The following is a 25280-nucleotide window of genomic DNA, read 5'->3' as shown; positions in this document are numbered from 1 at the left end:
AAACCTGAGGGAAAAAAAAGCAATTTGGACATCATTTCATACAAAACCCCAAAATTGTTGCCACCTTTCCAAAATTGTGGGTAAATAAGTTTGTTTCAAGCATGTGATGCTTGTTCAAACTCACCAGTGGCAAGTAACAGGTGTGAGCAATATGAAAATCACACCTGAAACCAGATAAAAAGGAGAGACGTTGACTCAATCTTGGCATTGTGTGTCTGGGTGTGCCACACTAAGCATGGAGAACAGAAAGAGGATAAGAGAACTGTGGAAGTTCCTACAACTGCTCAACTCCTGCAGCCTCTGTGGAGGTCCCGATCTGGAACTGCAAGATGTGGTAATGTATAGTGTGTTTAAGTAAATGTGCCTGTAGCAGAGCTGTGTATGTATAATACACACTGCAGAGAAACATTAACAATAGATTTATTACCTCCCTATTTTACCCTAGTACATTAAAATGAGTGATAATGACCTGTCCACTTTACACCACTTGGGAACTTTTAATTAATAGGAAAAATGTTTTTCCTATTTTCTCCTGTTTAAACCTCGGGTGCATCTTATAGTCGGAAAACTACGGTATTGGACTTTAAAAGATCGGGAGATACCACATGCGCATTTTTTCAAAATTTATTTTTCATGGATGACAAGTGTGGCGACTTCAATTTTTATATCTCATTACGGGGAGTGGTGGGCTGTGGACATTAGAACAGCATGCCCCTGGGCCTCACCTTGTAAGTGCAGCTGCCAGACATTGATAGCAGCATTTAGCAAGTGAACAGTCGAGGGTTCATCTTCGAATCACCTTCGACTGTAAGGGTCCGTGCCCACGATGCTTTTTTCAAGCGTTTATGCTGCGGAATTTTAGCAGCGTAAACGCTTGGGAAACGCATGGTAATCCTTCCCCCATGGTCCCCAATGAAATTCCGCACTTTCAATGCCCATGCTGCGGATTTTTCCACAGCTTTTTTCATGCGCTCAAAAATCCGCAGCATGTCCATTATTTGTGCGCTTACGCATGTGGAATTGCCATCTACAATGCATTCGAAAACGCAAGGCAATTCCGCATGTGCAAAATGCGCGAAAAACGCATGTCAAATTCCGCACGCGTTTTTCCGGGCAAGGACATGCAGAAATGAAGCGGAAATTTTCTGCTTCATTTCTGCATCGTGGGCACATAACTTTATGGTGCGGTTTTGACGCTGCGTATTTATGCAGCTTCCAAAGCGCAGCGTCCAGATGTTACAGCATAGTGGATGGGATTTCTAGAAATCCCATGTTCGTTGTGTGTCTATGTGCACCTGCGGATCACCCGCAGACACGGACATGCGGCGCATCCTTCAGATTCGTAGCATGTCAATTTCTCTTGCTGGTCTGCATTTGGATTTTCCCCATAGATTTGCATCAATGAGGAAAATCCACATGTGTAAAAAACTAAATATGCGTGTCTGCTAATTTGCATAATAGGTGTAGAAGTGGTGTGGAAGTTCTGCAGTGGGTCCTGAACGTGGGAACGTACTCTTAAGAGGCAAATGATGGCTGAATAAGTGCTTATTCAGATATCAGTGATTTTTTTTGTACGCAAAAGATAGTTCAAGGTTCATCAATGTTTCTTATCAGTGTGTCATCAGTTTGGTCAGTGTGTCAGTCTTTACCATAAGACTTGATGAGCGTTTCATTTGTTTTTCTCGGATAAAAAAATTAACAAATTGAGCTTTCACAAGCTTCTCATATCAAACTGTCTGGTCCGATTTTTTTTTTCATGGACCAATAGACTTGCATTGGCGAGATTCATTTGAGACACTGATCAGAATCGACATGTCTCTGTGATCTTGTGTGGACCACTTGGTCCGCTAAAGTACACGAATGCGTGAGCACCATTGACTATAATGAGAAAGCAAGCAAAGATGTCTCCAGCAGGACCAGGGTTGTATATATCTTGTTAAAACTTCACTTTTAATTTCAAATTATAAAAGCCAAGGATGAGTTACAGAATGAGCAATATAGCGGCTCTTAGGTACAGCACATTCCAACGCGTTTCGGCTAAACCTTATTCATGGAAGTGAAGTTTTAACAAGATATATACAACCCTGGTCCTGCTGGAGACATCTTTGCTTGCTTTCTCATTACTTGAACTTTGGTAGCCCGTGAACTGGGCGTATCCGCTGCAAGACTTGTTTGGGACTGGATGAGTCTGGCTATTACATGGTGAACTGACATACGTTTTCCCTTTCCCTTTCCCCTTGTTTTTTCATTGACTATAATGGGTACGAGTTCTATCCGTAAAAATCATGGATAGAAAACCTGACTGAATGAGCCCTAAAAAAGCGATCAACTGCTGGGAAAGATGCAGACTCGGTTCCTGAGCAGCCAGCTTCAAAGAAGGTGACCCATCATATGATATTTCAGTACATCATATGTCGGGAAGAGGTTAAAAATATATACTGCACTCGGCTATTAAAACAATTTAATTTTTTTGTAAGAGCGCACAACATTGGTATAAAAATACAAGTGGGTTGTCCAGTAAATTTTTTTCTCCCAGAACAGCTCAAAACTGAAACAATTCATACCTTTTCCATGGAATGTAAGCCCAGTCATAACTCATTATTATTATTATTATTGCGCTATTTATTCCATGGCGCTTTACATGTGAGAAAGGGTATACATAATAAAAAACAAGTGCAATAATCATGAAACAATACAAGTGACCGTCTGGTACAGGAGGAGAGAGGACCCTGCCCGCGATGGCTCACAGTCTCATGAACTGCTCTTCTACATGATCCTCAATATGTTTTCCAGTAATCAATTTGCATTTTTTTTTAAGGACCTAAATGTGGAGGACAAAGTAACCGAATGCTTTGACCAAGATTATTCCTCACAACTCCAAGAACCTTTATCAGAAATGGATGCCCCTCCTCATATGAACCAGAGTGAAATTTCTACTTGTGGGAGAACCAAATGTATCATACCAAAGACTGCTTGTATGCTTGAACTGTGAGTGTGTCTGCTTCCATGAGCAGATTGTTTTTCACTTTTATTACCTTCTATTTGCCCCTTGTAGCTTCATGATGTATTATGATGGGAAGGTAGGCTTTAACGCAAAATGCAGTACTATAGCTCATGAGCTGGCCCTGTCGACCGCAGCAGATGTGTTGATGGTTACTGTGGCAACAAGAGACTTAACAATGGGCACCTACAGAAGCCTGTTAGAGGGTTATTCTCATAATTGCAGAACTTTTCACAAAACACAGTAAATACAAATTTAATGTTCATATAGAGACTAAGCCCAACGTAAAGTTTCTCTTTTTTTGTATATTTGGGTCCTTTTTCATCTATATCTGCTCCTCTTCACAGAGCCTATTCTTATCTGCTAAAATACATCCCAACAGGACTTGCTTCTCCTCAGTGCAGCAGACTGCTCCCTCCCTCTCCTGTGTGTGCTGCTGACTAGCCTCACCTCTCTGATTTATCATCCAGCTCATCTAACTGTAGAATTGACCTTATGCTTCTCTGCACTGTCTTCCTGTACAGTACCCTCCCTGCCTGATCTATTTTATCTTCTGACATCTACATCAATATCTATTGTGTGGCATTACATAATTTTCTGATTTCTCTCAGAGCTCAACTTTACTGGAATTCTCCACATCTGAGTTTGTAATAACAAGGCAGTGCAGAGTTGTTGGCTGCTATAAAATCAGCGATATGAAGCTGCAAATGCTGTTCTATTGATGCTTATGGCAGAGGATTATGTTCTGTCATAAGTATCTGCTGAACAGCATTCACAGTTACACATTAGTGATGAGCAAGCATGCTCGCCACTGCTCGGTACTCGCCCCAGCATCTCAGTACTCGAGATGCTCGGAGCTCGCCGAGTACTTGCGCGATGCTTGGGTGGGAGCTCAGGTCCCCGTCCTGCATGTTTGGTGCTATTTAGAGCGCCAATCAACATGCAGGGATTGCCTGCCACTTACTGACATGCCGCAGCCATGTTGGTTGTGGCATTACAGCGATTGCCCAAATCGATGGGAACAGTGCTCAGTGAAACATGAAAAGCCGGCAATTCATCAGCGGCATACAGTTATAACATCGATACCCGACAATTTAGAACAGAAAGAATAGAGCATCACACATAGATTAGATAGATAGAAACATGTCAGTCACATATATAATAAGTACAGTGACAGTGTTGGTTACTGTACTTGTCATTTAGTGTTAAAATAATGGATTTATTTAAAAAAAAATTGGCGTGGGGTTCCCCATAATTTTAGTCTCTAGCGGAGGTTAAGCAGACGGCTGGATCAGATGTTTGAAGCTTGGGAAGGGGGTAATACCCACGGAGCTTCCCAGGCTACTAATATCAGCCCCCAGCTGAATACCTAGCCTTTACTAGCTATTAAAATGGGGGACCCAAAAAAAACTGATGTGCGGTCCCCCTATTTTAATAGCTAGCAAAGGCTAGGCAGACAGCTGGGGGTTGATATTAATAGCCCAGGAAGGGTGCCATGAATATTGGCCCCCTCCCAGGCTAGAAACACCAGCCCTCAGCCGCCCCAGAATTGGCGCATCCATAGGATGTGCCAATTCTGGCACTTAGCCTCGCTCTTTCCACTGCCCTTTAGCGGTGGCAGTGGGGTAATAGGGCTGGGGTTGATGTCAGCTTATAATGCTAGCTGACATCAAGCCCAGGTTAGTAATGGGGAGGCGTCTATAAGACGCCCCCTTTACTAACCCCATAGTGAAAGTGAAAAAAAACAACAACACCCAGAATAAAATCTTTTAATTGAAATAAACACACAATACTTTAATATTGTAAATTAACTCTACTTATCATTACGCCCATTCCAGCTGAAGCCAATGTCTCCTGCAATAAAAGTAAAATAATTAACCAACCTCATCCTTACCTTTCCATGGTTCCCACGACTTCTTCAGCTCTGCTACATTGAGATGGCAGGCTGGATCGTAGCAGAACGCTGCCATCCAGCTTGCCATGCCGCAGAGACACTGAGAAGCGCAAGCGTGCTTGCGCTCCTCAGTGTCTCGCTGTGACCGGCATCCAGATGAACTCTGCTCACCTCATGCACGTCAGTGACAGCGTGGGAGAATTCTCCTGCACATGCGGTGCCGGCAAATGACGTCACCGCGTGAGCAGGAGAATTCTCCCTCGCTGGGATGGCATTGAGATGGCAGGCTGGGTCGTACTTCGGAGTGCAGGCATGGTTGCGCTCCTCAGTGTCAAATGAACTCGGCTCACCTCATGCACGTTACTGACAGCGTGGGAGAATTCTCCTGCTCAATGTAGCAGAGCTGAAGCCGTATTGGGAACCATGTAAAGGTAAGGATGAGGTTGGTTAATTATTTCACTATTGCAGGAGACATTGGCTTCAGCTGGAATGGGCGTAATGGTAAGTAGAGTTTAATTTAGAATATTAAAGTATTGTGTGTTTATTTCAATTAAAAGATTTTATTCTGGGTGTTGGTTGTTTTTTTCACTTTCACTATGGGGTTAGTAATGGGGGCGTCTTATAGACGCCTCCCCATTACTAACCTGGGCTTGATGTCAGCTGGCATTATAAGCTGGCATCAACCCCAGCCCTATTACCCCACTACCACCGCTACAGGGCAGTGGGAAGTGCAAGGCTAAGTGCCAGAATTGGCACATTTTATGGATGCACCATTTCTGGGGCGGCTGAGGGCTGGTGTTTCTAGCCTGGGAGGGGACCAATGGACCAATATTCATGGCACCCTTCCTGGGCTATTAATAGCCCCCAGCTGTCTGCCTCGCCTTTTCTAGCTATTAAAATAGGGGGACCCCACGTCCTTTTTTTGGGTCCCCCATTTTAGTAGCTAGTAAAGGCTAGGTATTCAGCTGGGGGCTGATATTAGTAGCCTGGGAAGCTCCGTGGGTATTACCCCCTTCCCAGGCTTCAAACATCTGCCCCAGCCGTGTGTTTAACCTCCGCTAGAGACTAAAATTACGGGGAACCCCACGCCAATATTTTTTTTTTTTTATAAATCCTTTATTTTAACACTAGATGACAAGTACAGTAACCAACACTATCACTGTACTTATTATATATGTGACTGACATGTTTCTATCTAATCTATGTGTGATGCTCTATTCTTTCTGTTCTAAATTGTCGGGTACCGGTGTTTTAACTGTATGCGGCTGCTGAATTGCCGGCTTTTTTTAAAGAGACGGGTGCATGAAAATAGGAGGGCACTAGTGTGTTCCGACTGCCCTGCTATGTTTTTCATGCACCCTCCTATATACCCTGCCTGCCTGCCTGACATGTTTCATTGAGCACTGTTCCCATCGATTTGGGCAATTCTTTACCTTCTGCAGACCGCCGGGGGGGGACCACCAGTAAAATTTTCGAGTTTCCCATAGACTTACATTGGGCTCGTTGCTCGGGTCGAGCACCCGAGTATCAGGATGTGCTCGGCCCGATCTTCGAGCACCCAAGCATTTTAGTGCTCGATCAACACTACTACACATCACTAATCATTCATCCGCATGCCACTAAGACAGCCCAATTCCATTTTCACAGCCCAATGGTATAAAATTGTGTGATTCGCCTGTGGTTTAAAAATACTCATCACAGTTCTAGAGGAAATCCTTGAGGGTTGTAATTTCCAAAATGGGTTCACTTGTGGGGGTTTCTGCTATTTTGGCACTTTTTGGGCCTCTGCAAACGTGACATGGTGTCTGCAATCTATTCTCACCAGATTTCCACTCCTTTACTTCCAATCCCTGCTGTACACCCAAACCGTAGTTTCCAGTTACATATGGGACATCAAAGTACTTGAGAAATCGCACAAGAAAGTATTGGATACATTTTTTCCATTTACCCTTTGGAAAATTAAAAATTTGGGGCTAAGGCAACATTTTGTGAAAAGTGAAGTGGTCCCTAAATATAGAACTTTTGTAAATTTCATTAAAAAAAAACTAGAAAAATGTAACCATTCAAATAGCCTAGAAAAACAAAGGTCTTTAAAAAAAAAAAAAAAATGACACTGATGTAAAGTAGACATGTGGCAAATGTTATTTCTTAACTATTTTTGTAGTTTGACTATCTATTTAAAGGGAGTCAAAATTCTAAGATTGAAAATTGCTAATTTTGGTCAATTGTTTTTATTTTAATTAATAAATGCAAATCAAATTGACGTAAATTTACCAGTAACATAAAGTACAATTTGTCACACAAAAAAAAATATCTCAGAATCACTGACATATGTGGGACCCATCGCTATGTATTGTAGTTATTACCATATGGAGTGACAGGTCAGATTTGAAAAAATTGACCTTGTCAGGAAGTTGAAAACAGGCTTCGCTGGTAAGAAGTTAAAGGAGTTGTCTACTACTCCAATCCCTTCTTAAATACTGAATTCCCCATTGTAAAATAAAAATAACAGATACTCAACCCTCTCGTACCGACGCCATTTCAGCAATGTTGGCGCTGGGTCTCCAAGCACTTTATGACCTGATTATGCCAAGTAAGCACCTGAGCCAATCAATGGCTGCCAATGGGCTATAGTCCGCACACTTCTTTCAGAAAGTGTTAGCATGAACCACTATTATAAATGTGATGTATTTTAAGACTGTCCAGTGTAAGTTTGCATTAGACTTCCAACCTGAGTAGCTTTTATGAAGCGGTGAATAGAAACCTGTATGAATATAATTTTTTTAGACTTTGCAAAGGCATTTGACATTGTCACACAGACACCTACTAGATAAATTAATGTGTATACTTTAGTAAGATTTTTAATTGGAATGAAAACTGGCTCAAAGATCGCACCCAGAGAGTTGTAGTGAATGACTGCTACTCGGGATGGTCTCCCGTTATAAGCGGTGGAACCCAAGGTTAACTCCTGGGTCCGTACTTACTTATTGATTAATTATATAGAAGATGGGATTATTATTGCTGTGTGAAGGATCACAAATAAATAGGTTTCCTGATTCTTGATAATTTGTAAGCCATATAAGCTTCCAAAAGTATGATGTATAAAAAAATTATAATAAAGAAGAAAACTGACCAGCAATTCTTATAGTGTGAACACATGCCTGCTGCAATGACTACAAACACTGTAAAAAAGATAGAAAAAGCAGCAGCAATATATTATATTAGAAGTCAAAATACATGAATACATAAAAAATATTGAATCTAGACTGATTTGTCACTTAATGAAATGTACTTACAAAATGAAGGTTTTTAGCGCATAATTTGGCCAATTCATGTGTGCCCATCAACCGCAACAAGGTAACCTCCGTCTGATGGGTAACTACTCTGCCACTAGATATGCCACTCTTGGGCTATAAGCTTGTATAGACAATATGTCTCTGCTTAGGCTATAAACCTACAATGAATGGTAGAGCTAATTAAAACCACCCGTGGGTCAATGGGAGGAGTAAAAAATTATACCTACATAAAAAAAACAGAAGGTAAATGTTAATTAAGTATTTTGTATGATATGACTATTCTGTGTAATGTGACTGTGTTAAGGGTAGAAAAATTAAAAGTTTGAAAATTTCATATCGACTTAAATTTAAAATTGGCTTTTAAATACAACATGTCATGAAAAAAACAAACTCTGAATCACCTTTAGGCTGAGTTCACACGATGCGTATTTAAAGCGTTTCCGCGGCGTTTTTGCAGCTGCGTAAACGCCGCGGAAACGCATTAAAAACGCATGGTAGAAGGGCAGCAATGTTCCCCAATTGAAATCCGCATGTGCTGTGCCCATGATGCGGATTTTTCCGCAGCGTAAACGCTGCGCTCAAAAATCCGCAGCATGTCAATTAATTTTGCGTAAACGTGGCGTTTTCGCCACCATTGACTTGCATTAGAACGCACCAATTCCGCAAGACTACATTTGTACTTGCGTTATTGGCGTGTTCTAATGTGCGGATGGTACCCGGGTGTGGAGGAGAGGAGACTCTCCTCCACACCCAGGTACCATTAAAAAAGCTGTAAAAAAAGAATAAAATAAATATATACTTACCTTCTGTCGGCCCACGCAGCGCTCCTGCTTGGTTCCCGGCACTTTGCAGTGAGTTGTAGGACCTGCGCTGACGTCAGAGTCATGTGACGGGTCACGTGACGCTGACGTCGGCAGGTCTTTCAATTCAAAGTTGCCGGCAGCCGGGAGAACGGATTGAGCAGGACAGCGCGGGCCATCGGAGGTAAGTATATACACTCTCTCGGGTCACACTATATAAATCCATGCCGGTTGCATGGATTTATATAGTGTGACCTAGTTGTCAAGCACTTTCCAAGTGATGCTAAAATCGCCTGGAAAGCGCTTGACAACCCGCATGCGGAAACGCATGTGAATCCGCATGTGGATCCACATGTATTCTGCAGGAAAAACGCATGCACAATCTGCATGCGTTTTTTCTGCCAGGGAGATGCAGAAATGATGCAGAAATTTTCTGCTTCATTTCTGCATCGTGTGCACATACCCTTAACAAGTATAAGCATTTCAAAGTCATTGCCATGTAAAGTGACACCTTACATTTGAAGATTAGGGCTTTGCCTGAACTTTCCAGATAGATCGCATCATTAAAGATAAACTGTTACCAGGTTTTGATGCCTCATCAAAGGGCTGCATTAAATAGGAACAGAGACCCTGATTCCACCAATGTATTACTGAGCTTCTTGCTATAGTTTTGATAAGGCTATTTTATCTGCTGCAGGTCTTCTAGTCCTCTCAATGTTCAGCTTCTGCTATGTAGTCTTTGTTATTCCCGAACCTGCACGCCACCACTGATTGGCAGCGTTGTCTGCATAATATAGGCAGATAGCTGTCAATCAATGGTATGGATAGAGTTAGACAGAGCTCATCATTGAGAAGACTAGCAAGTTTGCAGCAGATAAAACAGTTATTTTAGCAAAACTACATCAAGGAACCCAGTAAATGACACATTGCTGGAATCAAGGTTTCTGTGTCAACATTATGCAGCTCTCAGATTGAGAAACCTAAACCTTGGAACAGATTCCCTTTAAGAGATTAATATGACTTGGGTGTCCTGTTTGGGGAAAAATGCATGGACGCTACCTTTGGCCAGACTGTGCTGACTTTACTGCATGCAGATTGCAATTGCAGTCTTAAATGAATGTAACTCTTTAGATGCCAGTGGCAGTAATGTGGTTGTCTAAAACTCTCCAGGTCATTAAAAACATGATTAATTCTAAAGTCTGTATGTAAATGTTTAGTCATGTAACTCTCTGTTTTGCAGATTGGTTTTTAATTCTAGAGAATCCAACAAAAAAAATGACACCAAAAAAAAGATGGCTCCCATTTGGAAGATGGTAGCAGATCACAGGTGTGTTATACATTTCAGGCATAATCTGTTTAAAATGTCAATATTTTTAAAGGGGTTGTTTCATTTTTTTTTTTTTGCTTTGGAGGACCACCATGTCCATGCATTGTACAGTCCTTTCTTTGAATTTATTGGGATGTTTAACTTTCCAAATGGGCATTAATTACATGACATGAACAAGCCAGATAGACATTTTTTTGTGCCATGTATATTTTTTTTAGATAAAATATAAAGATGGTTTGAATAATACTATCACTATATTCATTTGGTAGAGATAACCTACAGTGTATACAGCCAATTCTCTTGTTCTTTCTTTTGTATGCATTTTATTGCAGATTCGGTAGACCATTTCTTAAACCAGTGACGGACAGGGAGGCTCCAGGGTACAGAGAGCTTGTTAAACGGTTGGTAGGAAAATGTTTTCCTATAAAGCATACACTATATACAGTAGTGTTCAAAATAATAGCAGTCCAATATGACTAACCAGATTAATCACTGTTTTTGGTATAAATTATATTACCACATGTCAAACAATTTACTAGTTGGTGAAGTAGATTCTAAGAAAACCATCAGACTCAGCATTCATGATCTGCATGGTTTTGAGTCTGTGTATTTGAATATTTAATTGAAAGGGGGGGTGTTCAAAATAATAGTAGTGTGGAGTTCAATTAGTGAGGTCAATCATTCTGTGAAGAAACAGGTGTGAATCAGCTGGCCCGTATTTAAGTGTGAAGCCAGCACTTGTTGTACATGCATTTCTCCTTGAAAGCCTGAGAAATATTGGTCATTCTAGACATTATTCCTGGGCTGGAATAACAGTTGACAGGTGCCAGATGTTGGTTGACTCTATGCAACATAGATGTGAAGCAGTTCTAAAAAACTGGGCTTATACAACTAATTATGAGGTTAGTGACAGGGCTGTGGCGTCGGTAAGCCAAACCTCCCGACCCCTCAATTTCCATTACACCGACTCCAACTCCGACTCCCTCATACATGGCTCATGTTTAAGTGATAAATTTACTGTAGCACAGATTCATCTCAGCTAAAAGTATAGGACATTTCATAACTTTTCCAAATTCGTATGAAAAAAATATTCCCCACAAACTGCATTGAACTACTGTACCCAATTTATTATATATTTTAGGAGTTGGAGTCGGTCCATTTTATACTGACTCTGACTCCACCAAAATGGGCTCCGACTCTGACTCTACAACTCCAACTCCATATCCCTGGTTATATGCAAATTGCCTCTTCAGAGAAAAAGAGGACTTGTACTCTATTGCGCCACCTATTGGAAGCAGCGATCCTACAAGTCACAATCAACCCTTTAACGAGTCGTGCAATATGACTTAGGATAAAAGCCAAATCAAAATCTCAATTTGCAGACACGGTGTTTCGGGCTGTTGGCCCTCATCAGTGCAAAGTATGAGAGCTGATTTGGCTAGGCTGGTGTGTCACTCTCCATAAGGAGAAACGCCACCCCTGAGACCTTAGCCCTGGTTAGTGATTCACAGGAATGCTAAATCCTCAAAAAAAAGTACATATTGTGAGTTTGTAAAGACAAATGCTAATTTTTTGTTATTTTCTGTAAAGTAGTTAAAAATTATATACATTTCTCTTCATTTTTTGAATTGGAAAACACTGTGCAATGTTCCCAATGAATGGAAATTAAAACGTGTATAAAGATTTTGTGCTTAACTCATGTTTAGAACACACTGCTATTATTTTGAACACTACTGTACAAAACCTATTTCATGGAAATTTATATCAAAGTTCTACGATTACAAAGTTAAGTAAGTTTTAAGGTTATGTTCACACATGCCGTTTTTGCTGCGCATTTTACACAGCATATTTGTTGCATAAAATACACAAAGTTTTATAGTTTCAGCGTAATAAATAAGATTTCTGAAATTTCATGCACACGCTGCATGTTTTTTTCCACACTCGTTTTGAGCCCTGCTAAATTTTTATCAAGACGTAGGATGTCAATTCTTTCAGTGTTTTTGCAGTGCTTTTCAACCATTCTAATGAATCGGTGAAAAATGGAAGTAAAAATATGTCAATAAAGGTGCATCATTGTACTTGGCGTTTTACCTGCCACCACACTGGATTTTGGTGCAGAAAAAAAAAATGCTGCATAGACCGGTATTAGCGTAACTAATTTGTTTTTCTAGGCCTATGGATCTATCTACAATAAAAAAGGGACTATCTAACGGAAGGATTAGGACAAGCACAGATTTCCAGAGAGACCTTCTGTTAATGCTGCAAAATGCTGTGATGTATAACAGCTTCATTCACTGCATTCATCAAAAAGCCCTGGAGATACAAAGAGATGTGCAGGAGTTGCTAGAGGTACTGTGATGCTTAACTGTCTTGACTGTTCACTCTCCCACTAATTGTTTTTTTTCTTATCACTTTCTGCCACTGACTAGATGATATTTACAGAGAAACTTATTGGTTTCCGCAGCACCTGCATTATGCAATCATAGTTTTGTATATAAGGGGAACTTATTTTAGGTCACTGACACAGTGGATAGTTGAGGTGCCAGTCAGACAGCCCAATCCTGACAGTGCAATCAATGAGAGTACATACATTAACATACTAAAGAGACTTGCAATTTGCAAGTAATGTGCATGGGTGGGTATGAATAGATAGAGAGTTGAATAGATCATGGCAGCATTTAATGCCATTTCCTTGGGGGCAGTTTTTGTAATATATGATGGCTTGTTTACCATGACTGTTTTATCAAAAAAAGTAAATAAATTACCAATACTAGGAGCACAGATAAGAAGGGGCTTATGGGAGGCGGTAGAGTCTGCTTCAGCAGTCATTTAACATAGAGAAAAACTGCTACAAAAAGAGTGTTTTGCTTAGTAGGATCTGGTCTGTTTGAGCATCACATGGACAGACCTTTTAAAGGAATAATAAACCAAAAAAATATTAAAAGTAAGGAATAACATTTACTTACCTGTAGTTTTCTTTTCCTGGCTTCCATGGACAGCACAGAATGAGTTAACTAATTTGACCCCTAATACGATAGGGACATTTATTAGCCATAAAAACAACAAGGACCATAGTCTATAAAAAACCTCAGAAAGAAACCAGTACTTGTTACCCCTACTTGCACCACCACAGGGCAGTTGGAAGAGCAGAGGCTAAGTGCCAGAATTGACGCATCTTGTGGATGTGCCTTTTCTGGGACGGCTGAGAGCTGATGTTTGTAGTCTGGGAGGGGGCCAACTTTCATGGCCCCTTCCTAGGCTATTAATATCAACCCCCTGTTGTCTGCCTAGCCTTTGCTGGCTTTTAAAATAGGGGGACCCCACTTCAATTTTTTTGGGGTCCCCCATTTTAATAACCCATAAAGCCTAAGTATACAGCTGAAACTGATATTAATAGCCTGGGAAGCTCCATGGGTATTACCCCCTTCCCAGGCTAGAAACATTTGCCAACAGCTGTCTGCTTACCCTCTGCTGGTGAATACAATTACAGGGGACCTCACACCATTTTTTTTTAAAAAAAAGCTTTCATTTAACAATAAATGACAAGTACAGTTAGCAACTCAAGCAAAACACTGAATATTTATCTCACTCACATATTTATATCTATGTATATATATATATGCCTGAATTTGTGCATGTATCTATCTATCCATATATATCTATCTATCATATATATTTGATATATATATGTATACAGGGTGGGCCATTTATATGGATACACCTAAATTAAATGGGAATGGTTGGTGATACCAACTTCCTGTTTGTGGCACATTAGTATATGGGAGGGGGAAAACTTTTCCAGATGGGGGTGACCATGGCGGCCATTTTGAAGTCAGACATTTTGGATCCAACTTAATTTTTTTCAATGGGAAGAGGGTCATGTGACACATCAAACTTATTGAGATTTTCATAAGAAAAACAATGGTGTGCTTGGTTTTATGTAACTTTATTCTTTCATGAGTTTTTTACAAGTTTGAACACATTTTATAAGTGGTCATAAAGTGCTGCCCATTGTGTTCTATTGTCAATGCAACCCTCTTCTCCCACTCTTGACACACTGATAGCAACACCGCAGAAGAAATGCTATAACAGGCTTCCAGGAGGGGCTGCCGGGGATCATCCTGTTCGATTAGTCACCGTACAGCTTGGTCTCTAACTGATTTTAAATCATGTTTTTCTCTAGCCGCCGCAGTCAAAATGTCTGTCTGAAATCAGACCGGGTCTGGTGCACGTTGCCAGTGGGTCTGATGCACGCTGCCAGTGGGTCTGATGCACGCTGCCAGTGGGTCTGATGCACTCTGCCAGTGGGGCTGAAGAACATTTGTAGATCTGAAGCCTCTGTCACTCCAGTGCCATCTCCTCCTGCTGGACTGACAGGCTCTGTGCTGTGTGACTTCAGGCAAAGGAGCCATAAAGCAGGAGGAGGCCATGCTGGGCAGGAATAGAGCTGGAGTGATAGAGACTTCAGATCTACAAATGTTCTTCAGCCTCATTTGCATTTCCGTTTAAATGCTGATTTCTCACTAATGGAGGAATGAACTGGCCATTTAAAGGTGTTGCTGGACTTATCTTTGAAAGCACTACATGCACATATAAATAGTTTGGGGGTAAAATCTGCTGATTTGCATACTTGAAGTTGCATGCCATATAAACTCATCTGGCTTCTCTCAGTACCTTTTTATGGAGAGAAGCCAAATGCATTAATCGGCACATGCTAATCACGTTCAGGCGGTCATGTTGCTGCCTGCTCACCCCAGGAATACAAGGGAATAGTGACCGCATGCACACCGCTCACTGTCATCATTCAGCAGTGGCAGAGTTACTGCCAATTTAGGAAAGCCCTCAAGAATATTTTGAAATACTTGCTATCTTTGTAACCAATAGATGTAGTGCTCATGAGGCTATGTAATCAAATATGTCTCTGAATAGGTCGATGACCATCCTGAAGTGCTGGATGTCGCTGCGGTTGAGGCAGCTCTTTCATTTTGTGAAGAGAATGATGACCCCCAAGCCCTTGGAGGGCCCTGGGATCAAGCTGTTCAGGAACACACAGTGAAACAAGAGACCCTTCCAAAGTCTCTTATTCCAGGGTCCATGGATACAGATACAATAATGAACATCATGGAGCTGACTGATATAAAAGCCGAGCCTTCTGAACCGGAGATGGAGCTTGCCCAGTCAGAGGAGACATCTGTGACTCCTCACTCAGCCTTTCAGCTTAAACCCCCTGTAGAAGAGTTTACTGAAACTAGTGGTAAAGAACCAGTTAAAGAAGAGGAAGAATCGGCTGATCACAAAATGAAAATGGAGGTACTGTTATAAGGTTCAGTGTCAATTGTGATATCGATAGCAATTCAGTGTGGCAAATGTAATATTTTTCTCTTGCCTTAAGGAGCCACAGTGTGAAACTTCTCAAAGTGAGGCTTTTTCTAACGAAGAAGAAAAGGGGATGCCATCCGAGGAAAGTCCATCAGTTAACGGTACGCATTGAGATACATGTAAATTAGACTTTGGATTATCATTGAGCTGATAGGAGGAGGTGGTGAATAACTATACTTATTAATATTGTACTTCTCTTATTTTCAGAGCCAATGAAATCAGAACCCCCAGCTGCTAATCAGAATAAGGTAACTATTCTGTTGCCCAATTTTTGTAAAATGAAAAGAAAAATTAAAGGTGTAGTTTATAAAGGTGTAGTTCTTCAATAGATTCAGCAATAAAGGTGCGGTAGAAGCAGGGAAGGGGGAGGAGGCCGGGGAACAACTAGCTAAATTAACAGGGGGTGAAATAGATCATTTCTCGGTCTCCAAAAATGACGTGAGGGACCAGTTTAGTAAGCTGGCCATTGGCAAAGCAGCAGGGCCTGACGGTCTCAGTCCACGTGTCCTCAGAGTGTGTGCAAATGAGTTGTGTACTGTCTTCCAGCATCTCTTTAACCAGAGCTTACAATCAAAGAGAGTACCAGTGCTATGGAAGACTTCCTGCCTGGTGCCGGTTCCCAAGACTACCTTCCCGGCTTCCCCGGGGGACTATAGACCGGTGGCCTTAACATCGCATGCGATGAAGTCCTTGGAGAGAATAGTACTTGCTCACTTGTGTCCGAGGGTGATGGCGCATACTGATGCTCTTCAGTTTGCGTACCGGCAGGGACTGGGGGTGGACGATGCTGTAGCGTCTCTGCTACAAACAGTACATTCCTTTTTGGACAATGATGGAACCACAGTGCGTGCTTTGTTCTTTGATTTCTCTAGTGCGTTCAACACATTACAGCCACTCTTACTGCGTGGAAAGTTGATTAAAATGGCGGTGGATGAGGGACTTGTGAATTGGATAATTGACTACCTGTCGGATAGGCCACAGTTTGTTAGGTGGGGGACGGCTACATCAGATAGTGTACTGAGCAGTGTCGGAGCCCCGCAGGGAACAGTGCTGTCGCCATTCATCTTTACATTGTACACAGCTGACTTTCAGTATAAATCAGACCGTTGTCACCTCCAGAAGTACTCGGATGACTCTGTGATAGTTGGCGGTATTGGGAAGGACCAGGATGAAGAGGAATATAGAAGGGTGGTTGCGGACTTTGTAGTATGGTGCCAGGCTAACCATCTAGAACTAAATGTTAAGAAAACCAGGGAGTTGGTGATGAGCTATGGAAGGTGCAAGATGGTATGCCTACCTGTTACCATTGACGGTCAGGATGTGGAGATGGTGGACAGTTTCAAATATTTGGGGGTTTACCTGGATAGCAAGCTAGACTGGAAGTGCCACGTGGAGAAGGTCTACAAGAAGGGGATGAGTAGATTGTACTTCCTAAGGAAGTTAAGGTCTTTTAATGTGTGTGGCAAAATGCTTGAGGTGTTCTACCAATCCATTGTGGCTAGTGCCACCTTTGCGGCAATAATTTGCTGGGGTAACAGTGTGCGTGTTGCTGACGCCAACAAGCTCAACAAACTTATAAAGAAGGCTAGCGCGACGGTGGGCCTACAGCTTGGGACTTTTGAAGAGGTGGTAGAGGATAGGATTAAGAAGAAGTGCAGAGCTATAATGGGCAACAACACACACCCGCTTTATGAACTGTTTGCGAAACAGAAGAGCACATTCAGCAATCGCCTAATACAACTAAGGTGTAAAAAGGAAAAATACAGAAGATCGTTTGTTCCAACAGCTATGGGGGTGTTTAACAAATGTCTGAAAAGCAATGTCTAAAGTATTCCAAATGTTATGTTATCATATGTGTCATGTTCGAGATCTGTGTTCGGCTGCTGTTATACCGCAATTTCCTCCGGGATAAATAAAGTATATCTTATCTTATATATATGGAAGAGAAATTGTGCTAATACTTTATCCAGGACTCTCAAGGAGAAGAAGAAGAGGAGGAAGATGATGTGACAAGTGAGGTTGGGAGTCCTGAAGAGCCCAAGGAAGAAGAAGTCGGGGAGGAATATCTGTCTGAAATGGATAATGAGCCTCCAATCAGTGAGAGCGATGATGGGTTCAGCATTCATAATGCGCAGCTTCAGTCTCACACACTTGCTGATTCTATCCCCAGCAGCCCAGCATCCTCCCAGTTGTGAGTACATTTACGAGGACATTTAAATGTTGATTGATTCAATTTTGTTTTGTCTGTTTAAATAACACATCACTATAATTCCAGTTCAGTTTGCAGTGAAGATCAAGAGGCAATACAAGCTCAGAAAATTTGGAAAAAAGCTATTATGTTGGTGTGGAGAGCAGCAGCCAATCACAGGTCTGTGCCAATCGCGTATTTGTGTCCTACTGCCTTTAATAACTTTAGTTTAGAGTTTACAACACTGCTTCTTCAGACCAACTTATTTAAAACACTGTATTTTTTCTTGTAGTGTCAGTTAATTAGATATCATATCTTTAATAGTTTAACTCTTGATAAATAACCTTATGTTTCAGAGTCCAAGCTTGAAGGGGGAATTTTAGTTCTCACATGTCTGTTTTAGTACAAACCTAACAATTCAGCATTATGAGTTTTAGAGCTCTGCATTGTGCTGTTTCTCTGAGACTACTCCTAGAAATATATGAATATAGTGCTATATGTGTAATCAATTGGGGGGGGGGGGTTTCTACAGTCTTCCACAATCCGATCAATGCTAGCAGAGGCAGAGTTTTCAGGGGTACGTTCCTTTGACAAGGGAAGTGGTACCACATAGTTTTCATGTAGTCTAACAGTGGATTGTTTCAACACACAAGAATTATGAGAATAGTTGTACCAGAATTGCCATTTTATGCCAATACAATTATTCCCCAAACTAGACTTTATATGTGAATAAATACTCGGTGACTACCTCCTATGTTGGTCATCTACCTTTTTATTAAATGATCTTGTTGGACTAGGTTAATGTCCTGTGAGCTTTTATTCAGTGAACACTGAAGGGTCCCATAGGAGATTTGTTTAACTAGAAAATATGGTGACTTTCTTTTTTCCTTTTGTCAAGGTATGCCAATGTCTTTCTTCAGCCTGTGACAGATGACATTGCTCCTGGTTATCACAGTATTGTTCAAAGGTAATAATCCAATGTCTGCTTTTATCTTATTAATGCCTAACAAAAAGGCATTCAAGCTAAGGGAGAGAAAATAATTGCTTTGTTTAGGTGGGTGGATTTGGAATAGAATTTTTTTTCTCTATCGCTTCATTGGGGGTCACAGGAAACCATGGGTGTATGCTCCTGCAGCTTGATGGTTGTAATTTAAAGGGGTTTTTCCACTGACAAATTTCATACACTTGCACCTAACATTATATGTCAGAAAAGGATTAAAGGGGTTGTCCCATGAACAAAGTTAATTTTAATCAATAGATCTTGGAATAATAATTTCCACAATTGAATGTGTTTAAATAAAATGTTCCTGTGCTGAGATAATCTTATACATGTGTCCCTGCTGTGTACTGTGTAATGGCTGTGTCTGACCGTGCAGGAACATTTTTTTTTTATAAAACCTCCAATTGTAGAACTTATTTGTATTCCATGATCTATTAATTAAACTGAACTCTGAGTGTGGGAAACTCCTTTATCATTTTCTGACATCTATTGTTGGGTGCGAGTGTATGGCATTGAGCCCAATCTATACGGGCAGGTGCCAATGCTCCAATTGCACTGTTAACAGCTAAAAATGCCGTTATCAGTCTCTTACACTCGCATCTAAAAATCACCATCCTTGTGGGGCATTTATTTGTCCACTGCGTGACGCATACACACGGTGCCAGTGTCTTGTCATGGCAGCATGGGGCCTACTGAAAGACCCTGTTGCTGCCATCTTTGATTCCTAGCATGTGACTTTTACAATGCAAAAAGCTTACATTGTAAAAGCAACTTCCAGTCCACTCCTAAATCCTGTATGTCGGAATAGAAGTCACGTGACTCAGAAGAGGACCGTAGCGGCGCTGGAATCCAGGGAAGATGGCAATCGGAGAGTATTTTAAAACAAGTACACTACACTGCATAAATATTGAGAACAATTTAGGGCTAACATTTTGTCAGGATAAGATTTAGCTTAATTAAATAAACAGAGAAAAAGAAATGTTTTAAGTTTTATATCTGTGTAATTGTACTGACCTGGAGAATCCTATTGCCAGGTCAGTTTTATCTCACAATGAATGCCGTAAAACAAAAAAAAACAAAAATCAATGGAGGAATTATTTGTTTTTTTTTCCCTTCACCATTTCATTCCACTTTGAATCTTTATTTACAGTTTTAGTACGTTTTATGGTAAAGTGAATGGTGTAATTGAAAACTACAACTCCTGCAAAAACAAGACCTGATATGGCTATGTCAACATCAGACTAATAAAGTTATGGCTCTTAGAAGAATAGGCAGAATCGAAAGCACCAAAGCAAAAATTTGCTTGGTCGGGAATGGATTAAAAAGGAATTTCAATTCATGTCCTAAATTATTATTTTTAATTAGTGTGAAATATTTAGCATCATTTGTTGCCCTACTCTTTATGCAGCCTTTTATTTCCTAGGCCCATGGACCTATCTACTATAAAGAAAAACATTGAGACTGGTTTAATTCGGAGTACAGCGGAATTCCAGAGGGACATCATGCTCATGTTCCAGAATGCTGTAATGTATAACAGTTCTGACCATGATGTCTACCACATGGCTGTAGAGATGCAGCGTGATGTGCTGGAACAAATCCAGGTATGCTTACTAGTGTGATAAATGAAAGAAATGTGCTAACCATCTTTAATGTTCTGAATAGTTGGAAGATGTTAGGTTATATATATTGTTATAGATGTAATTGTTAAATATTTTTTTTCTTTCTCGTATGTTAGCAATTTTTAGCCACACAGTTGATTATGCAGACGTCTGAATCAGGAATCAGTGCAAAAAGTCTGAGGGGCCGAGATTCCACACGCAAGCAAGATGCCTCAGAAAAGGTAATTGTATCGATTGGAAATGAATTCAATTCTGCACTTGTCCTTATCTAAAATGCTATTTCTTAGAGAGATGAATTTATTGAAGTTATATTTGGTTAACCTGTTTGATAGCTAATTCAGCCATGTTCTGAAATTGGGTTTTACCCTGCTTTTCTAAAATCCTGGGTGGTGGCCTTACCTAGCTGGACAGAAATACATTCTTAACACCCAGTATTGCTACATAAGATAACTAGACATATTTGCTATTGAATAGACCGTTGGTAGTTTCTGTGGGAATTGTAAAGTATCTATAAATAGTTCTTATCACCAATCTGAGACCGAACTCTGTAGTTAATAAGACTGTGGGCAGCCTCAGATTGGTATTTTTTTTTAGACATAATCCAGTACCAAAAGTAGCCTCAATGTCTCCTGAACTTCTTTGTTGTGGGATCCCATAACCCTCCATGGTTGCTCTTGTAAAAGAGCAAGATCTCTCTCTTTCCACTAATCCAGCCAGTGCTAGGACAACCCCTTTTCGATCTGAATATTTGCCCCCGTCAAAAAACACTTATTTTTCTCTCCTGTGTCGGCACCGTTCCAGCAGTGTTGGCACTCGCAGTCCTGTGGCTCACGTGCGCTGGTTATGACATGTGACCCCTGCGCCCAATCACCGCTGGTTTCACTGTCCCCGCCTTTGGACATATATGTAATCAAGTGGAAGTGAGAGCTGCTGCTGGCCACTACTAGGACAACCCCTTTAATACAGCGTCTACTGCTCAGTAATGGACTACGTATAAAATTTCTTGTAGAACAATAAGAGGCAAACCAGTAAATATTTATTTATTGTTATTGTTTGAGTACATTTGTTGATATATAATCTATCAATTTATTTTGTATATAAATATAATATATTTTTTAAATGAACAAATGTCAGACAATAATTGCGAATGAAATGATTGAATAGCGATCATTACATCGAACATCATGCATTGCGTTCACACAGACAAGATGATCTTAAGTGTTGACGTATTCAATGTTCAAATCCCATAAGTGATACTCTTTATTCTGAGTATATGACTTCATAAAATATTGTGCAAACATTTCCAGTAATACTGTAAAATAATATTTTGTCAAATTATCAGTGAAAATCTTTTTCGCTAATTACGAATTTGTACTCTTTCCGATGCTCCATCTGCTATTGAACTATTGCTTTGGAGCACGATTAACCCCAATTAGGACTTGAATTTCCACTTCTCCTCATTGTCTGTCAAATCATTGAACGAATGAACAATCTCCATTTCTTTTCTGCAATTTTCAAAAATTGAATGAGAATTTTTTGGCTCACCTAAATGATTTTATGCATGACGAACGAACATACTCACATTGTATAGTTATTGGGAACAATGGGTTGTTACCGTTAGGATCTGACAGATTATCGACCAGTGTAAGTGAGCCTTTACCCAATACACACACCTTTTAATCACTATGTTTACCAGTATGGGTGTATCGGAAGAGCAGGCAGAGGGAATTTTGTTGTGCAACAGTTTTCCTGTTACCATCAACAGACGTCAGGCCTCATTTGCTGAATTGTCAATGAGAAATCAAGGAATAGTTTTGATTTGTCAGTGGACAATCATGGTAAATGCTTTGCTCTCACCATTCATCTGATGGTGCCTCAAAAGCACCATTATCATGCTCTCCTAAAGGAAATTATTGGAGTTATATTAAAGGGTTTTTCTGCTCTTTAAAATTGACAGTGGAAAGCCATACTTATTAAAAAGGAAATAAAAAAGGCATATTTGCTCTTGAATCCTTCCACTCCACTATAGTGCAATTTCTCCAGCAGTCTCCGTCACCGCAGTGACCTGACTGGTGATGCCCCTAATTGCCCGCAGAGCAGATGACTGTTAGTTGGTGCGTCATCTCTTCTGGATTCCTGGATTTTCTCACGAATCCTAATACTATTGAATTCTGATCTCTGCTGTTAACCCCTTTAATGCCACTATTGATCTCTGACAGTGGCAATTAAGATGCCCATTCTGGGAAGGGTGTGTTTTTAAGTGCACCCATGACCATCTCAACCTCTTTCCCCAATGGGTTCTCATTGTAGCCAAGGACCTGCTATGATGGTACTTCTGTAAAGACAAAGCAGTGGCTGGGCTTCATACGAGACCATGATTTCAGCAGCAGAAGGGAAGGAAGGGAGACACAGATCCATTACTAGTGGGTAGGCGGAGCCCCACAGGATAGTTCACCTCAGATTAGAAAAAGTGACGACCGGTCCCTCCAGTTTAGGCTCCTCCTACTCCCATGTCCTTCAGTCTAAAATTTGAGGTCGCAGAGGATAGTCGCTGCCTTTGCAGCTCCTCAGAAATTTTTTTTATTTTAGCATTTCTGGAGACCTGGACCCCCCGTGGTCTAGAGGTCTCAGGGGGTCTCGGCGCTGCTGGGACCCCTGACCCTCCCCTGGCAGATCTGCGTACCCCCTAAGGAGGACCCCGCAGAAGCCTGCCGGCCCCGGGGGATACAGGGCGCTCCCTGGCGGAGACGCACACCTCTTCTGTGGGGTCCCTGCGCGCTCCGCCGTGGGGGGGAGCAAAGGGCCACGGCACCACACATCCCTGGGAGTCCCTGTGGCGCTCAGGTGGGTAAGTGCTCTCAAGGTCTGAGCGCTTTAGCGGCTGCGGCGGTAGCCGCTGTTACTGTTGCAAGTGGTGACTGCTGTTTTGTCCTTGCAGGAAGGATATCACCGCTGCATACGGTGTTTGTGTAACTCTCTGCTAGCAGGGGAGCAGGGACGGAGGAGCCGCGGGCTCCGTTAGTATGCGGCGGCGGGGGGCGTGGCTTCGCGCCTCTCTGCTGCCTGTCATTTTAGCCTCAGACGGGAAGCGCCCGGAAAGCGCGCGCTGGAGCTGACCCAGCCCCTTCTTCTTCTGAGTCCTTCTGCCGGCGTCCATTACCTCGTGCAGCGCCTCCTGCTCCCTGCTCCCCGCTCTCTACATCACCAGACACCGGGAAGAGCAGTCACCGCGGCCAGCTGGTGAGTCACTTCTGCCTTTTAAGGCAGAAGATTCCTTTTTCTCACTATTGCTGCGCAGAGCACCTTACTGCTGGCCTGTTAAGGCAGACAGGGTGTGCTATATCCGGCGCTGCTACCTCTCTGCTGAGGAGGATCTGGGACTCGCACACCTCTGTCCTTTTAAGGCAAAGGTGTATTGCGTGATCAGCAGCATTAACCCCTTCTGAACGGGGTCTGGCCTCATCAGAGCCGTTAACCCTTTCTGGATGTGCATGCTTCTGGGATCAGAGGGTGCATCACCCTAGTCTGTTAGGTTAACTTTTGCTCTGCAGGCAGCTGGGGTAGCTCTTCCCCCTCTAAGGAGGAGCTTTAACCCTTCAGTGCTTGGTGATTTTTTGTGTAGGAACAGGCTGTGGTAACGGAATCACACATCCTCGGTTACTGTACCCATTGTAAGGGGTTATTATCGCCTTATCCGCGACGCTCGCAACTGTGTGGGGGCATGTCGGTTCAGGGACCAGGGGGCGCGGACCTCTCTCCCGGTCCACTTCAGGATCGGTCACGCGTATCTGATACGCCGGGGTCTTCGACGGCGTCAGGTTCGACACTGGTTGGGGGTCTCAGTGATGTTAAAGTGGAGGCGCTCACACGCTCCATTGACAGTCTGTCTGACCTCCTGGGTCATTAGGTATCAGCTAAGTCCCAATCGACGTCACGAGGCAAGAAGCGCCACAGGCCTGTGGTGGCGCTGTCTCCTCCGCGCAGTGCGTCGTAGGCTTCGGAATTACCGACAGACTCTGCTGGTGAGATCTCCGATTCTGATGAAGAGGATCGGCAGGGTCGCTCTGCTTCTTTTTCGGGCCGCATGGACGCTTTTATTGGGGCTATGCGGGAAGCATTACAGCTGTCTGAAGAGGCGAGGCGCCCTGGCAAGTCGGCCCGGCTGTATCAGGAGTCGCGTCGGGCTCGTTCGACACTGCCGGCACATGATGAACTTAACGAGGCGGTGGAGAAAGAACGCCTTTGTCCGGATAAACGCTTCCAGGGGATGCGTTTTTTTTGATGCCCTGTATCCCTGCTCCACGGAGACGATCGCTAATTGGGGCCCCTCTCCTGAAGTGGACGTGCCATTGTCTCAGCTGAGCAAATCTTCTTTGCTTCCTGTTAAAGGGAAGGCGAGTTTACAGGAACCGCTGGACAGAAGGACGGAGTTAGCGGCGAAGTCCATCTACGAGGTCGCGGGTCATGGATTCCGAGCGGCCTTGGGGGCCATGTGGGCTGGTGAGGCTTCTCTGCGGTGGTTGGATCAGCTGCGGATGGCGTGGCAAGATGGGACTCCGCTGTCTGAGGTGGAAAGGCTCTTCCAGCTGTTGGAAGAGGCGGCCCGACATGGCAGGGACGCAGTGCTGGATACTACTTCGGTTCTGTCCAGGGCTCAATCCTCGGCCGTCACAGTCAGGAGAGCACTGTGGCTTAAACAGTGGACTGGAGACGCAGTATCCAAACAAGGTTTGCTGAGTCTGGCGTACAAGGGCGGTCAGCTTTTTGGTTCGGACC

General features: G+C 42.3%; 1 protein-coding gene across 1 annotated transcript in view; it reads left to right on the top strand.

Annotated features, from left to right (window-relative positions):
* Positions 1–235: 235 nt before the first annotated feature.
* Positions 236–25280, top strand: part of LOC141167225 (bromodomain-containing protein 8-like) — a 37603-nt gene continuing 12558 nt past the window's right edge. The window contains exons 1-13 of the mRNA XM_073654672.1: positions 236–334; positions 2819–2988; positions 10232–10318; positions 10651–10719; positions 12490–12667; positions 15248–15628; positions 15711–15798; positions 15905–15945; positions 17668–17888; positions 17973–18065; positions 18784–18852; positions 20309–20486; positions 20621–20725. Of these exons, the coding sequence (XP_073510773.1) occupies positions 236–334; positions 2819–2988; positions 10232–10318; positions 10651–10719; positions 12490–12667; positions 15248–15628; positions 15711–15798; positions 15905–15945; positions 17668–17888; positions 17973–18065; positions 18784–18852; positions 20309–20486; positions 20621–20725 (1779 nt within the window). The remainder of the gene's footprint in view (positions 335–2818; positions 2989–10231; positions 10319–10650; positions 10720–12489; positions 12668–15247; positions 15629–15710; positions 15799–15904; positions 15946–17667; positions 17889–17972; positions 18066–18783; positions 18853–20308; positions 20487–20620; positions 20726–25280) is intronic.

The sequence above is a fragment of the Phyllobates terribilis genome, unplaced genomic scaffold, assembly GCF_046119375.1.
Source record: "Phyllobates terribilis strain yellow unplaced genomic scaffold, ASM4611937v1 Scaffold_11__3_contigs__length_659146591, whole genome shotgun sequence".
Lineage (NCBI taxonomy): Eukaryota > Metazoa > Chordata > Amphibia > Anura > Dendrobatidae > Phyllobates > Phyllobates terribilis.
Note: the sequence above shows the minus strand (reverse complement) of the source record. Positions and strands in the feature narration are given on the sequence as shown.